This window comes from Ambystoma mexicanum, chromosome 6p (genome assembly GCF_040938575.1).
Source record: "Ambystoma mexicanum isolate Mex_15411 chromosome 6p, UKY_AmexF1_1, whole genome shotgun sequence".
NCBI lineage: Eukaryota > Metazoa > Chordata > Amphibia > Caudata > Ambystomatidae > Ambystoma > Ambystoma mexicanum.
The window spans coordinates 598,572,583-598,586,275 of record NC_090935.1 but is presented as its reverse complement, the minus strand read 5'-3'; the positions used below and the strand labels follow the sequence as shown (position 1 = coordinate 598,586,275).

Here is a 13,693-nt window from a genome sequence, read left to right as displayed (position 1 = left end):
TGATGGCCCTCCTCCCAAAAGCACTAGAGAACTTTTACTGAAGGAGGTGGCGCAGAGCAATTTCTGCAGGGGAGTGGTGTCCACAATCTACCCTCTCAGGCTAACCCAGAGGCCCAAGTGGAAACGTGAGAAATGAAATGCCAGTGAAAACATCATTATGGCATCTGGTCAGGTGTTCCGATGTATGTGCCTCTCCTTCTCTTGTGGGGTTATACTGTAAGAACATGTGTTTTGGTGATTTCATGGTTGAGCTAAGAGATTTTCAGACCCAAGAGGGTCTACCCAAGGTTTTAGCCAGCTGAGGCAGTATATTTATGCCCTGTGCTGATGTTTTAATTGGTGCCTTTCTGCGCCCAACTCTCTCTCTCTCCCTCTCTCTCAGCCTCTCTCTCTCTCCCACTCTCTCTGGCTCGCTCTCTCTATTTTACTCTGGGTGGGAGAACCTTTGCGGGTGCAGATTTGCTAGAGCCACTACAAACATTTCGTACAGCAGTGGAACAACAGAAAAAAAACACAATTATCTTGAAGAGGGTGCGTATGTATATGTGTGTGTGTGTGTGTGTCTGTGTGTGCTAGCACGGGTGCACGTATGTGTGTGTTTGCAACATTGTTTAACATTGTTTTGTATTGTCCTTCAATTATGTATTGTAGTCATTCTAAGAAAGTTAAACTTGTCTCACATAGCAAAGCACACTAACAAAACCTAAAACTACCCTGTAAATTACTTTCTGATCAGTCAGTCCAATAATACCCGGATGAGAAAGGGAAGTAGAGCAAATGGAACCAACGAGGGTTTCTAGCTGTTTTGCATAAAATCAAAGAGTGCTATGGGAACAAACTAATAAGAAACGGATCTTTATATTTGACAAATATGTCTTTGATAAATGGGCTCTATGTTTGAACCATTAAATACACACTAGGCTTGCTTCCTGTTTCCATAGAATTTTAGAAGACGAAGAGCTGGGTTTCAGCGTAATAATTCCTAGCCCCAATGAACAGCCATCCTTGGAGTTTTAGGATTAACATATTTTGGTTGTCTTTGGATTGTCTGTTTTAGCTTTCATTGAGCATGACAAGAATAAAGGACTTCTAGATTTTCACTGTATAATAGTGCAAAAACAGTGGAGTCTGTTGAGGTTTCAGAGGGGAGCAATGGCTACACCGGTTCATAATTCACTGGCTTCCTGAACTATTGACTTTTAACTTCTGTTTAGGGTCTCCTTGAATCTCTCCATCAAACTGTTTGTGTGAGGGTGCATCGGCTTTTGATGTTTTGCAACTTTGACGTTTCAAAATTGTAGAGGCAAAAGAGGCTGCTTGGTTCAATAAAACTTCTTTGGGCATCACAACCCTTGACATCAAAAGAATCACACTGTGGGGTTATTTTGCGGTAAATGCAAATTGCAGGCGGGGACCCTGCAACATTTGCACTTACGTGTTGTTGGGTCCGCTGCATGCAATTTTCAACATGTGCATAGTGTAGTACAAAAGTAAACATTGAAACCAGGCAAAGTCGTCTTTACTCTTGAATGTTACTCTGAGGTTTGTAAAAAATAAAGCACTGCCTGAACATTACGCTTTGCAGGAAGCATTTTATTATAGATTCATGTGGAATCTGTCCAGTCTTTAGCAGGTGTGAAACCAAGGCGCAGCCCATAGGAAGCCTTTGGTTTTACGCCTGTATGAAAATCTCGGGCAGGCGTAAAAGCAAGTGCTTTTCCAAGATGGAGGAGCAAAGCAAAACTAAGGTGCAAACTCTGCTTTACTGCCCTCCCACAAAAGTGAGCTGGGGAGAAAAATGGAAGCGTAAAAGCAAGACTCCTAGCTTTTACGCTGCCATTTTCCACTCCACTCATTTTAAAAAGACCCACCATGTATGATGCATTGCGTGGTGTTGTTTCTAAGGGTTATGGCTTGTGGAGAGATTGTGTACAAATCAGATATGATCTGATTGAACACGGTGTGTGTCTGTTTACTGTGCAGACTGCCCACACTTTCAGATATAAATACATTTGTTAGGCCTTAAAAAGTGAAATCTAGAGTTTGGATGATGTGCTTTTTCCAAATGTGTGCAGCATGTACAACTTCAGCCTTTGGCCGGAGGTTTGCCTCAACTCCAAACATCGAATCCGTTAGTTTTGAGACATCATGGGCTAAATAGTGCATTTTTCCAGCTTCTATGAAAAGTCCCATTCAGAAAACAGTTTTTTTCAGTAATAAAGTTGGCATGAGCACATTGATGACACATCGCCTTGTCTTGCATGGGCGTTCAGATCTGACCAGATCAGTGGCCTGCCAAATTTGGTGAACTTTTATGGATGGAAACAAAAGTTACACAAGAAACCAGTTTAGCATTTTCCATGGACAGTTCGATTTAACCTTAACTATAGAGTTGCGACCGGGATGTGTAAATATATACATATACACACGCGATATGTATAGTAGAATAGCCCATTTCAACTAACAAGTCACACATGTCACAGTACCACCCAGTAGCCATCCCCAGAAGTTCATATCCGCTGAGCAATGCATTTGGGGTATGCAAATGAGCTCAAACGCATGTTTTTGGCTCCAGAAAATTGTCTTTGTCTTCTAGGGCAGTACTATTCTATACGTAGATCTATCAAACCAAGACAGCCAGCTCTCAAGGATGCAGACAGCCACATGCACATGTCATTCTCATCAGGGATCATCAATGTTGTGTAATCTGGCATCCCTGGGATTGGAGCATTGGGGTGTATTTAGAAAACGTCATCAATGTTACGGCGGGTTTAAAAAAGTGTGTGATTAGAATAGACCCTTTCATATAAGAAATCACGCATGCCACTGCTCCACCCAGTAGCCATCCCAGGAGGTTCCTCTCCAATTTAGAGCCACTCAGCAGTGCATTGTGGGTGTGCAAATTAGCCCAAAATCGTACCTTTGGCTACAGAAAACTGTCTCGGCCCTATAGGGCAGAGCTGTTTCCCCTAGATATATCAACCTTAGACAGATCGCTCTCAAGGATGTAGACAGCCACATATGCATTTCACCCTCATTAGGGATCATCAGTCTGGTATAGTCTGACATCACTGGGTCATGTTTAGCCATCACTGTCAATGCTATGGTGGCTTTAGGAAGCATGAAGAAACCCTTCTACCTGCATTGTGTTATCAGAATAGGCCATTTCAGCCAGCAAGCGATGCATGCCGCAGAGCAATCTGGTAGGAATCCCCAAAAGTGCACCCACAGTTCAGCCATTGAGCAACACATTGTGGACAGGCAAATTAGCCCAAAGGCATAGCATTTGACTAAGAAACGTGTCCTTCTATAGGGCGGCACCATTGCATACATAGCTTTGTAGCTGCATCAACACAAGACAAACAGCTCTCGCGGCTGCAGACATCCACACTCGTGTTTCACTCTCATAAGGGATCATCAGTGTGGTGTAGCCAGACATTTGTATTTTTATTTATTATTTGTATGTATTATGTTTATATAGCGCTTTACGCCAAAGCGTAAATAAATAAATAAGTAAAGTAAATAAATACAAATAAGGGATCATCAGTGTGGTATAGCCAGACATCAAGCACTGAGAATATTTAGCACATGTCATCAATGTTATGGGGGGTTCAGAAAAGTATGAAACACCCCTCAACCGGAAATGTGATAGTAGAATAGACGCTTGCAGCTAACACACCATGCATGCCACAGCACCATCCAGTAGCCCCCACACACAGTCACATATATACATCAAACAAACACACAATGTATAGATACACACGCAGTATGAGCGCATCTGAAAACAATGTAACACCATACTCCTATTTGTTCAAAAGTATCTATTTTTAAATCATAATTTCTTTTTCGTATGAAAATGACAATAAAACATATTGCTACACATCTGAAGACACTGGACACAACTTGACACCTTAGACAGCTTTCACAACTTGACATTTACTGGGGACAGTAACATGGGGCTCCTATTACATAGTATGCAGACTTAAACCACAGGGTTTGCTGGTTGCAGCTTTGCGATACAGTCCGCCCATTACACACCACTCGTCGGAGTTACGCAGTGGGTCCAGTTATAGCCCATTAATTGGTTCGCACAGGCAGTGCAGACTGCATTACCATGTGGTGGTGGCATTGCAAATGTAGCCTGCCCCGTACCATCACTGCCCCTGTAAACCATCTTTGGCATTTTAGTACCGGTAGCAGGCAGTGCAATGTCACCCTGAGTAAGATTGATCAAAACACTTGTCTTATTGTGGCTGGGGTTTCTAAATGCGTGCCATGTTGTAGAGAGACCCTTGCGGAAACATCCTATCCCCAGAGATGGAGTACAAATGGCCCCTTCACAAGCAAATGGGAATACACAAGAGAGAAGGAACTATTCAAGCATTGCCACTGATCAGTAGTGTAGTTTCTACCCAGTTTATGTTGAGAGTGACAGCCCTTTAACTTATAGTGCTTAATAAATATAAAATAAATATAAATTCACTGAGCAGTAAACAGTCCTATTTTTTAGGTCTGGTTAAGAGTGCTTTAACTCTCTGCCGGATCTCATGAAGATATATCCATGAGTGGGACTGATGCCAGTCAGCTGCTCCGTGATTCAGAACAAGTGGATCCTGTGAAAGCTTTGTTACACCAGTGGCCCTTTTGTAGCAGTGGGTGGAGCTGTCTAAGATGGAGAGGGATTTGTAAATCGATGCTATCAGAAGCATCTTTTGATTCCCTGCTGCTTCTTGCACTGAAGTGCTTTTCCTTTTTGTGCTGCATTGCATTGTTATTGTTGGTTTTCTTTTTCTAAATTCAGATCTGTTGGCTTTCCTCGAATAGAGGGCGATGTGTTACTGTACTCCCTCTCGAACCTATGGTAATATTCGTCCTAGATGTGCTTTATTCGACGCTAGTAAGTGAGGCATTGCTCTCTTTCTAATCCCACAGGGATGCCTGGACCAAATGGATGAGGTTGCTGCGTTAATTGCTGCCACAGTTCACGATGTGGACCATCCAGGCCGCACTAACTCCTTCCTCTGCAATGCAGGCAGTGAATTAGCTGTGCTGTACAATGACACAGCTGTGCTGGAAAGCCATCACACAGCCTTAGCGTTCCAGCTCACTGTGAAAGACAACAAGTGCAACATCTTCAAGACCATGGAAAGGTGAGCATCATACATTCATGTGGCATGGAGGATGTGAACAGTTATACAACGGGACACTTGCTTGTCACCTAAATCTAAAATCACTAGTAAAAAATGTTATTTTAAAAAATCATGTTCACTTTAGATCAGTTTCTTAGATGAACATTAGAGATGTATTATGTATGCCGTCTAAACTGTTATGTTCTAAATGTCAGGATGGGAGTCACTGGAGAGTTTTAAGAAAAAACTGCAAACCAGTTTGTTTAGATAAGTTCCTTCCAGTAGCATAGACAGCTCGTTTTTAGGCTTCTTGCTTGTAATGTCTATAACCATCTCTGTAGGGACTCTAGTGCTGGGCGCCGTATGTCTCGGAGCCTTTTTTGGTAGCGCTTATACAAATAAATTAAAGTAGAGATGCTGTGGGGCGGAAACGTCCTGAGATTCACATGTCGTGTATTGATAAATCACTGCTCATTGAACATGTAGGATTGGCTGCACTCGGTATGCCATGTCCCCTGTGATCACCCAGTTTATATGAGCAGGCACACATAGAACAATAGTCCTCAACTCTGCACTAGTGGGACCACTGACAATGAATGGTAGGGTCCCCATGTGCGACACCATGCAGAGGGCACTGATCGATGAAACGTGGCCAGGATCACACAGGGAGTGGGCACTCGCCAATAACATGCACTCATAAACCAATCCACCATAGAGACTATCACCCAGAGTTTGCAAGATAAGATGATTATAGCATAAATGCTCACATGGATGTGGGTAAGCACTCACACGTGGGGTAACCCTATAATTGCACTGAAACTTAGGAAGCACCTTTCCCAAGATTGCTGTTACAGATACTGTATGGGATTATAGAACAAGGGCCTACAGGGGATATAAAGTGAACAACTTTAGCAGGTTTATGCAAGGTAACTTAAAGACCTTACACACACACTTCGGGTGACAGATGTGCCCACAGCCACTGCTGATCACACAGTAACACAAAAAGGTGATAACAACAAAGGAAGAAGAAGGACATCAAGTATCTGGCCTAGGTTCCATGAAAGTGGGGCTCCACCTGGAGTTCTCACAGTTCATTTTTGCCAGCACCAAAGAGCTTTATGGTCTTGGTCAGTAGAAGAAAACCTCAGCAAGTACCTGTCCATAACACTTTGAAAGTGTTGCTGTATTTGACATTCTTTCCAATCAGGTTCTGCGGGTGAAACTGAAGCTTTCTAGTCAAGGTACTCTAAGAAATGTGTTCCTCTGGGCGGTTTCACTAATTAGTTTCTCTAGAACTAGTTCCTCAGGAGACCAGTGCAAAGGTAGAAAACCCCAGCAAGAATCTTCCAAGCGCCCTCCGAGAAAAGGGCTTCATCAGAACTTCCCAGTGCTCGTTTACTCCCGAACCAGGTTCTTCAGGAGAAGGAATTAGTGTACCCAACTACATCTTACCACCCAGGAACTGTGGGAACAAGGCACATTTAGGAGTCCATTTTCATGAACAGACTGCAAGGACAATGGACTGTTTTTAAGGCAAGTGTGGAGAGGGAGGATAATCTCAGACTGTAGGACCACAATGAATGGTATAATCAGCAGCTTGTCCTTCAGGAACATAGCCACGAAGGCCCAAATGGCCTGGCTTTAAATCTCCACCCTTTGCAGACTCAAACCCTTCATCTGCGATGCAAGACTTTCAGACCGTAGTGCAGGCCCTTGTGATCTCGCACATTGATGGGAGAAATGCCCTCCTGACAGGGCTTCTAGCCACTCACTTGGCTCTCCTAAAAGCAGTACACCATGCTGCAGTGTGTCTTATTACAGGTGCATGGAAATTTGACTGAATCACCCTGTCCTACGCAAACTAAATTGGCTTCCTCTCCAGGCCAGGATACTACTCAACACTGCGTGTATCTTCTACAAAGCAGTCACGAGTAGCACACCAGCGTACCTGGTGGATAGGTTCTACATATCTAGTAGCACCCGCTCCTTGCACAGCAAATTGACCAACTGACTCGAATCACAACTTGCCAGCAAATAGAGGACCTGCAAACAATCCTTCTCTTGTCATGCACCCACGCTTTGGATCTTGATCCAGGTATCAGCTCAGAATGCCCCCACAAGTCTCCCATTTCTCACATCTCTCAAAACGTGGCTTTTTCAACAACACCAGACCAAGGACTAATCCCAGTGGAAGTACACAATGACGCACAGACTGTAACCCACAGTAGCACACTACAGTTAAAATAGGCCAGCCCATATGCCAGCCACTCACACACTGTACAGCGCTCCGCTGCTTCCGAGCTAAGTCCGCACTGTAAACAATAAAATTAAATAAATAAAATATGAACTGGGAGCTATGTGCTGGACTCAGGAATGTAATGAAGGACTCAGAAGAGGGCCATCAAATGCACAGGAAAAGCAGCCAAATGTAAAAGGAAAAACGGTTGCAGTACGGATCCTATCCAATCCAAAAGCAAGTGGAAAACCTTACATCACTTAGCTTTAGTACAGAAAGCAAACACGGCTGTGAAGCATTTTTGTCCAGAACAGGGCCCTGTTAAATCCTTAGTTAGTTAGTTGCATATTTAGTTGCATATCCTGTCTTGCCTGGAATTACCAAGGAGGTGCCGCAACAGAAAAACCATCCTGGTGCACACATGCAGACAGTATAAACCTATTGCCGCTACATGAATGTGCCACAATGCACTTAGCAGATCGTAGACAGCACACTGAGCCATCTTGGCATCCAGACCACACCGCATGTCCTTGGGACAATACAGTCAACTGTTGTTAGGACTGAACAACTGCTATCTCTCCCAAGACTCCAGTACCCAGGTGGGTATTTACAAATGTACACCAGAGCTTACCCACAGATCCCTCTATATGCCACTACAGGGTGCCACTGATATCCTTGCTTTTTTAATTTCTGTGAAGTGAAAAATGATACCCACAATAATGACTTAAATACTTTTTTTTACAGTTTTGAATAATGCTGCTTTTGTCCCAAATTCCTACAGTTATCAGCAATGTTCTTTCCACCCAGTAGCGGGTTTTCAATTCTTGATTTCCTCATTGTATAACCTTGATATAGCATTGATTATGCACAGCCTTCTATTTCAAAATCAGCAGTGTAATTACTTTACATGAATCTCAGTCTACCAATATGTGACATGTTGGTGTCTGATTTGGCTTTGAGGTCTGGTTATAGAAGATTCTTCACATCATCTGGAAGCCAAGGTTATTCGTCACAAAGTTTTACCAGAGGAATGTTGTCATACTGCGAAACCACACTAAAAGGCTTGATAAAAAACAGGAACAGAAAGGACATTCAGAAGTCATAGTCCAGCTCTTTGAGACTAAGGCATAATTTCAAGCATTGTTTGCATGTGTTGTGGTCTGGACCACCCAGAAAGCTCCTCAAGCGTTCAATGCATTGGGTGATAATTCCATTGCCACGTTGGTCTGCAAACTCTGAGGCGGTAGCTTTTAGGATTCAGACATAGGCGGCTGCATGCCTGAAGGATCCACTCATTGCTGAAGTATTTTCCCCTTCTTGGACATTTCTCAGGTATTGTTCATAGAGTACACGATAAGATCACCTTGCTCTACACATCTCCTGCCATGCTTTGAGTGATCAATGGTCCTCTCTCAATCCAAGAAACAGCACGTGCCATAACATCAGCTCAGGCCAGTTCCTCCTCGGAGTTCGAAGAGGTGTGGGAGATGCATTGGAAAGTACGTTCACAAATTCACAGTTGTAGGAAAAGGCCAACACTACAACGGTCCTGGGAGAAAAACAGCAATCCTCTCTGACTAAACAAAGAGTATTCTTCACGCCAGAAATTACAGACAAATGATAAATATAGAAAATGGCCTGTCCCCACATGAACATCTGTGGTACTGCACTTTCTACGTGCTATGGTCGACAAAACATTTAAAATATGCATATTGCACTCTTGAAATGCAATGGTGGACATACCTTTGTGGCTCGATGTTCATTATTTTACTCGTACTTTTCGATCGCAAATCAATGTTAACTCAATTTGGGCAGAGAGTTTGATTACCCCTTTCTTTCTTGTATCCCCTTCCTTAAGAGCCGCATGCAAAAGACAAGCCGAAACTCCTGCCTGCTATTCTCCCCATCTACCTCAACCCTTTCCCATGCTTCCCTGCTAACTGTGTGAGGGAGACACTTACAACACTCCTCCTGCCTGCCCTCTCTTCCTTATCTGCTTCAATCACTCTCTGAAGCCCCATCACCCATCATCCAGCTCCCTGGTGGGATCTCTGTTCCTGGATCCCTTGCACAGCAGAAAGAACCATGGCGATTTGTTTAAGTCAGTGCCTGCAACGCACCAAGAGACAGTGGGGCCCATGGTCACGTGGAAAGACCCATGTCCGTGTGGGAGTGACTGTAAGGAGGTGCAAGGCGTTCACAAGTGGTGTGTACAGTCAATCATTTCATTGAGTTACAGTGCTCGGAGCGAGGAGGCAGTACCTTAAAGAAATTGGATGGCACAAGTGACACTCCACAGAGGTCCATTCAGCCGAAGGACAAATTTCATGTAGTTGGCCAATATCTCTCTATTCTGCTCACTAAATACACTCTACAAAGAATCCTGTGATTCAGCATGACAAAATCAACTTGCAGACTAAAAGGATTTGGCGAAAAGAAGTGTTAAGGTTGTTTGACCTTGGGAACTCTCTCCTAGCAGAACGTATGCTTTGACCCGACCAGCTTCAAGTCAGGAAAGCTTTAAAAACTCTTCTTTCATGAGACCATTTGAAATCCTCATCCACTTTTTTAACCCACTGATTCTTTGTGTTTCTGGCACTGATCCAATATTGTTTAATAAGAGAATGTTATGTATATCGAAGCAGGAATATCTACATCTAGCACTGTTAATATTTGGAATCCCTGATCATTGTGTGTCTCCCTTGTTTTTGCCTTATAGTGACTCCCCTTCCTTTTCCTGTGCCTTGCCCTTCACTCTCCTCCTCCGCTTCCTTTTCCCCTGTCCCTCGCCCTTCACTATCCTCCTCCCCTTCCTTACCTTGGTGCGCTGTGAAGTGTCCACCAAACATGTGGCAGGCCACAAAACAATGAATACATGAAGTGGACTCCATTCATTTTCAACAGGTAGTCAATTAAATGGCTCAGGCAAACAGCAAAGCAATTCTGAACACGAATTGGCAAAGTCAGTTAATCCTGAAATGCCTCAATTATGCCATCACATTCCTAGGACAGCCACTGTATGCTAAGGTATAACCACAATATCCGGGATGATGCAATCATATCTTAATTGCAGCTTCAAACACTTTCATATGCCTTTCATATGCCTGATAACTCACTGTATGTATGTCACCAGCACGGGTGACTGTCCAACAGAACAAGCCACATCATTCTAGTCTGCATCCAGTAGTATCTGAAAACATCATACTGATGCTTGCATCTCAGTCATAGCTTACATCTTGACCTCTGGTGGAAGCGACAACGCCTTTTCCAATGTAGATTACAGAGGCCCATGTCAAGATCCGTGTGCCAACCATCCATTATTATCCTCTCCCTTTCCTTTATCTGGGAGGCACATGTGATCAGCCCCACTAGGGATGACGCAGAGATTTGGGGGTATGTAAATGGTTTGTGTGGCAGCCAGCCCGCTAGACATCCGCATCAGTCTGTTCTCCAGCAGGTTTCACAATTTCCCATATTTGGTTTGCTCTCTAACTCATGACTTATAGTTAAATCTGAGGTAGTCAAAGTCCACAATGCGCTGTACTTTGCACACATCCTGGAGATGAAGGATGTCTGCCCTGATCCAGGTGGGTCAGTATAGTTTGCGCCTTGAAACACTTGTGTATAGGCACGTTACAAATGCCATATCATATCATAGTTGTCTCCCAAAATGGATGCCTCCTCATGTAGATAGACATTTACACTCAAAGATTTGAGACCGCTGTGCCAGGTTAGAGCTGTGCAAGTCACCACTGGCAAAGAGCCAGGCTGTTTGGGAAATCTAAACATTGAGAACAAGTATGGGTATGGCAGATACTTCTCTCTCTCTACATGTCCCACCAATTACAGGAGGTTTGAGTTTTCCTGTAGCAACCAAGGACTCCTGTCCCTTATAATGAATGACGTATGGAACAACCTAATGTTCTGAAACCGAAAGCTGCAATCTGCGTACTTCTTGCGCAACACTGACTCCTGCCTCCTGGGATACATTCCTTACCCCCAAAGAAAGTCTTCTAACAACTGCTCCACTCTCAGCATTAACCTTCTAAACAAGGCCATTGGGCACATTGCAGGATGTAAAGGATCTTCTGTGCAAGGCACATTTTCAGGGCATTAAAATCCCATGTAGCTGTCTCGATTCTGATCCTATCAAGAACCACAGACAGGTTGATCGACATTACCAGTCTCAACAAGCGTCAACTTCAAATCCCTCTCTATGGTCCATCATATCGTACAAGGTCAGGGGACACAGTTTATGATCCACATCTCAAAAACTAAATGTTACAGATCCAGAGACATAACCTCTTCAGTCCTGTTGGTCAGAATTTGGGACAACCTGCTGCTAAAAAGGAAAGAGACAGATCACAAAAGGTTTAGGAAGGGACAGAAAACTCCCTAAAGGATCCCTGCATCTCTTTACCAGCCAGATGCCTCATGGGTGATGCCAGTAGCTCTAACAAAGGATTTATTAAGAAAGAGAAAAATAGAGGATTATGTGATAATGAAAAGAGCAATATATCCCATGTAACCAAGAGTGTGTATGCATGTATGTATGTATGTATGTATGTATGTATGTATGTATGTATGTATGTATGTATGGGATTTATAAAGTGCAAACCTATCTCGGAAGCAGCAGAATGCTATACATAGAGGATAAAACCAGCAGGTTGCAGGTAGCGTGGTCGGGTGGCAGAGGTAGCTGAAATTAGTAGAGGGAGCAGAGGAGGTGGGTAGGTCTGGAGGAGGTGAAGTAGGGTTGAGTGGAGTAACCAGCAATGGGTGAAATGTTCTTTGAAGAGCAGGGCTTTAGGCCCTTCCTGAAGTGTAAAATGGAGGGGGCAACTCTTCACTTCAGAATGAATGCCAGGCCTCAAAATAAGGTTTATAACTTTGTATGTAAGCTTTATTCCTAGGTACGTTAGATTCATTATCAGACCATCTCAAAATGCAGTCCTGAGACTGGTAACCAATGTAAGGCCCAGATTTCTCCTGAGATGTGATCACATGTTTCCTTGTTAGGTTGTAGTTGTACAACAGCATTCTGGGCTTCCTGCAATCTCCCCAGTTGGTAGTTAGGTATTCCGAGAAATATATTACTAGAGTAGTCAGGTAGGACAGCACAAGTGGATCACTGCTCGGACAAGATGCAGAAGAGACTGGTAAGTAAAGAATCCTCTCACAGTTTTAAGATTGAAATAGCCTTTCATGAGCAGAGCTGTAATCGGACAGCCTAAAGTTAGTTTGTTATCCAGCAGTGCCCTTATATTTTTCCAAACTGGTGAAGGTTGTGGAGACGCTTCCAGTGATGGAAGCTAGATCTCGAGTTGCAAATTGATTTTGTTGTTTCCAACCACCAGAATCTCGTTGTCTTGGAACCCTTTGACTCATCCATTTATTTACAACTAGGAAACATTGTAAAAAAGACAGGGTCTTTAGGGTGTTTAGTAAGTTTGAAAAGTATGCGTATCATAGGTGTAATTGTACACTGTGACAGTAAAGAGTAGTATGATCCTAATTAACAGTAAGATATCTATATTTAAGCAATAAGCACCATAGCAGAGGTTTTATTAAATACTAATGGCCTGAGATACAGTCCCAGGAAGTAATCCCCTCAAGGGGCTTATAGCTATTAGTTTCCTGAAGCAGACAGCATGGGGGCAGCCGTCCAGCGGTACAGGCATGGAATGTGTAAATGGGGTGTCCGGAAACTGGGAGGCAGGAAGGCAGGCATTGGCACAGAGAGTCTGCAGCCTGCAGGACAGCACTGTATTAGAGGAGGTGAGTGGGAGAGTATAGGGGAGTTCAAAGGGCATATAGCAGTGTGTGTGTGTGTGGGGCAAGGACAGGAATGGCAAGAGGAGACCAGTGAGTAAGCTAACACTCATGGCAGCAGGCAGGCGGTCCGAGAGCAAGAGCCAGAAGGAGGCACAACGTGACAGAAGTCTGCAGGTAAGGCTCAGGGATCAGCCAATGGAGCGTGACATGCAACAGAAGAGAATACTAAAAAAACAATAATTGGGACAGTGAGGAGCCCTAGGGGACCCACATTGGTGTTGCGAGAAACTGACCTAAAGACATGCTCTGATACACCCAGCAAAGGATACTCTGATTGACCACCCAATCGGCAAGCAGAATGTTATGTGCCACCATAGGAAAAAAAAGTGGCCAATAGAAATAAGGTGCCTGCCTCACTTTTAAGAGACACATTTTCTATTTTATTCTAAATAAGGGATATAGTACCCCTCCAAACCCAAAGGGACAATGTGCCATTCTCAGTTAGAGTTGCTGCTGCATCATGCATAGTCCTATAGGCACAAGTTTTTTCACC

At 43.6% G+C, this 13,693-nt stretch overlaps 1 protein-coding gene across 2 annotated transcripts in view; it reads left to right on the top strand.

The window, feature by feature from the left end:
• Positions 1-13,693, top strand: part of PDE8B (phosphodiesterase 8B) — a 1,197,077-nt gene that overhangs the window by 1,059,545 nt on the left and 123,839 nt on the right. For both annotated transcript variants that reach the window (XM_069627430.1, XM_069627431.1), the window contains one exon: positions 4,933-5,150. In XM_069627430.1, the coding sequence (XP_069483531.1) occupies positions 4,933-5,150 (218 nt within the window). The remainder of the gene's footprint in view (positions 1-4,932; positions 5,151-13,693) is intronic.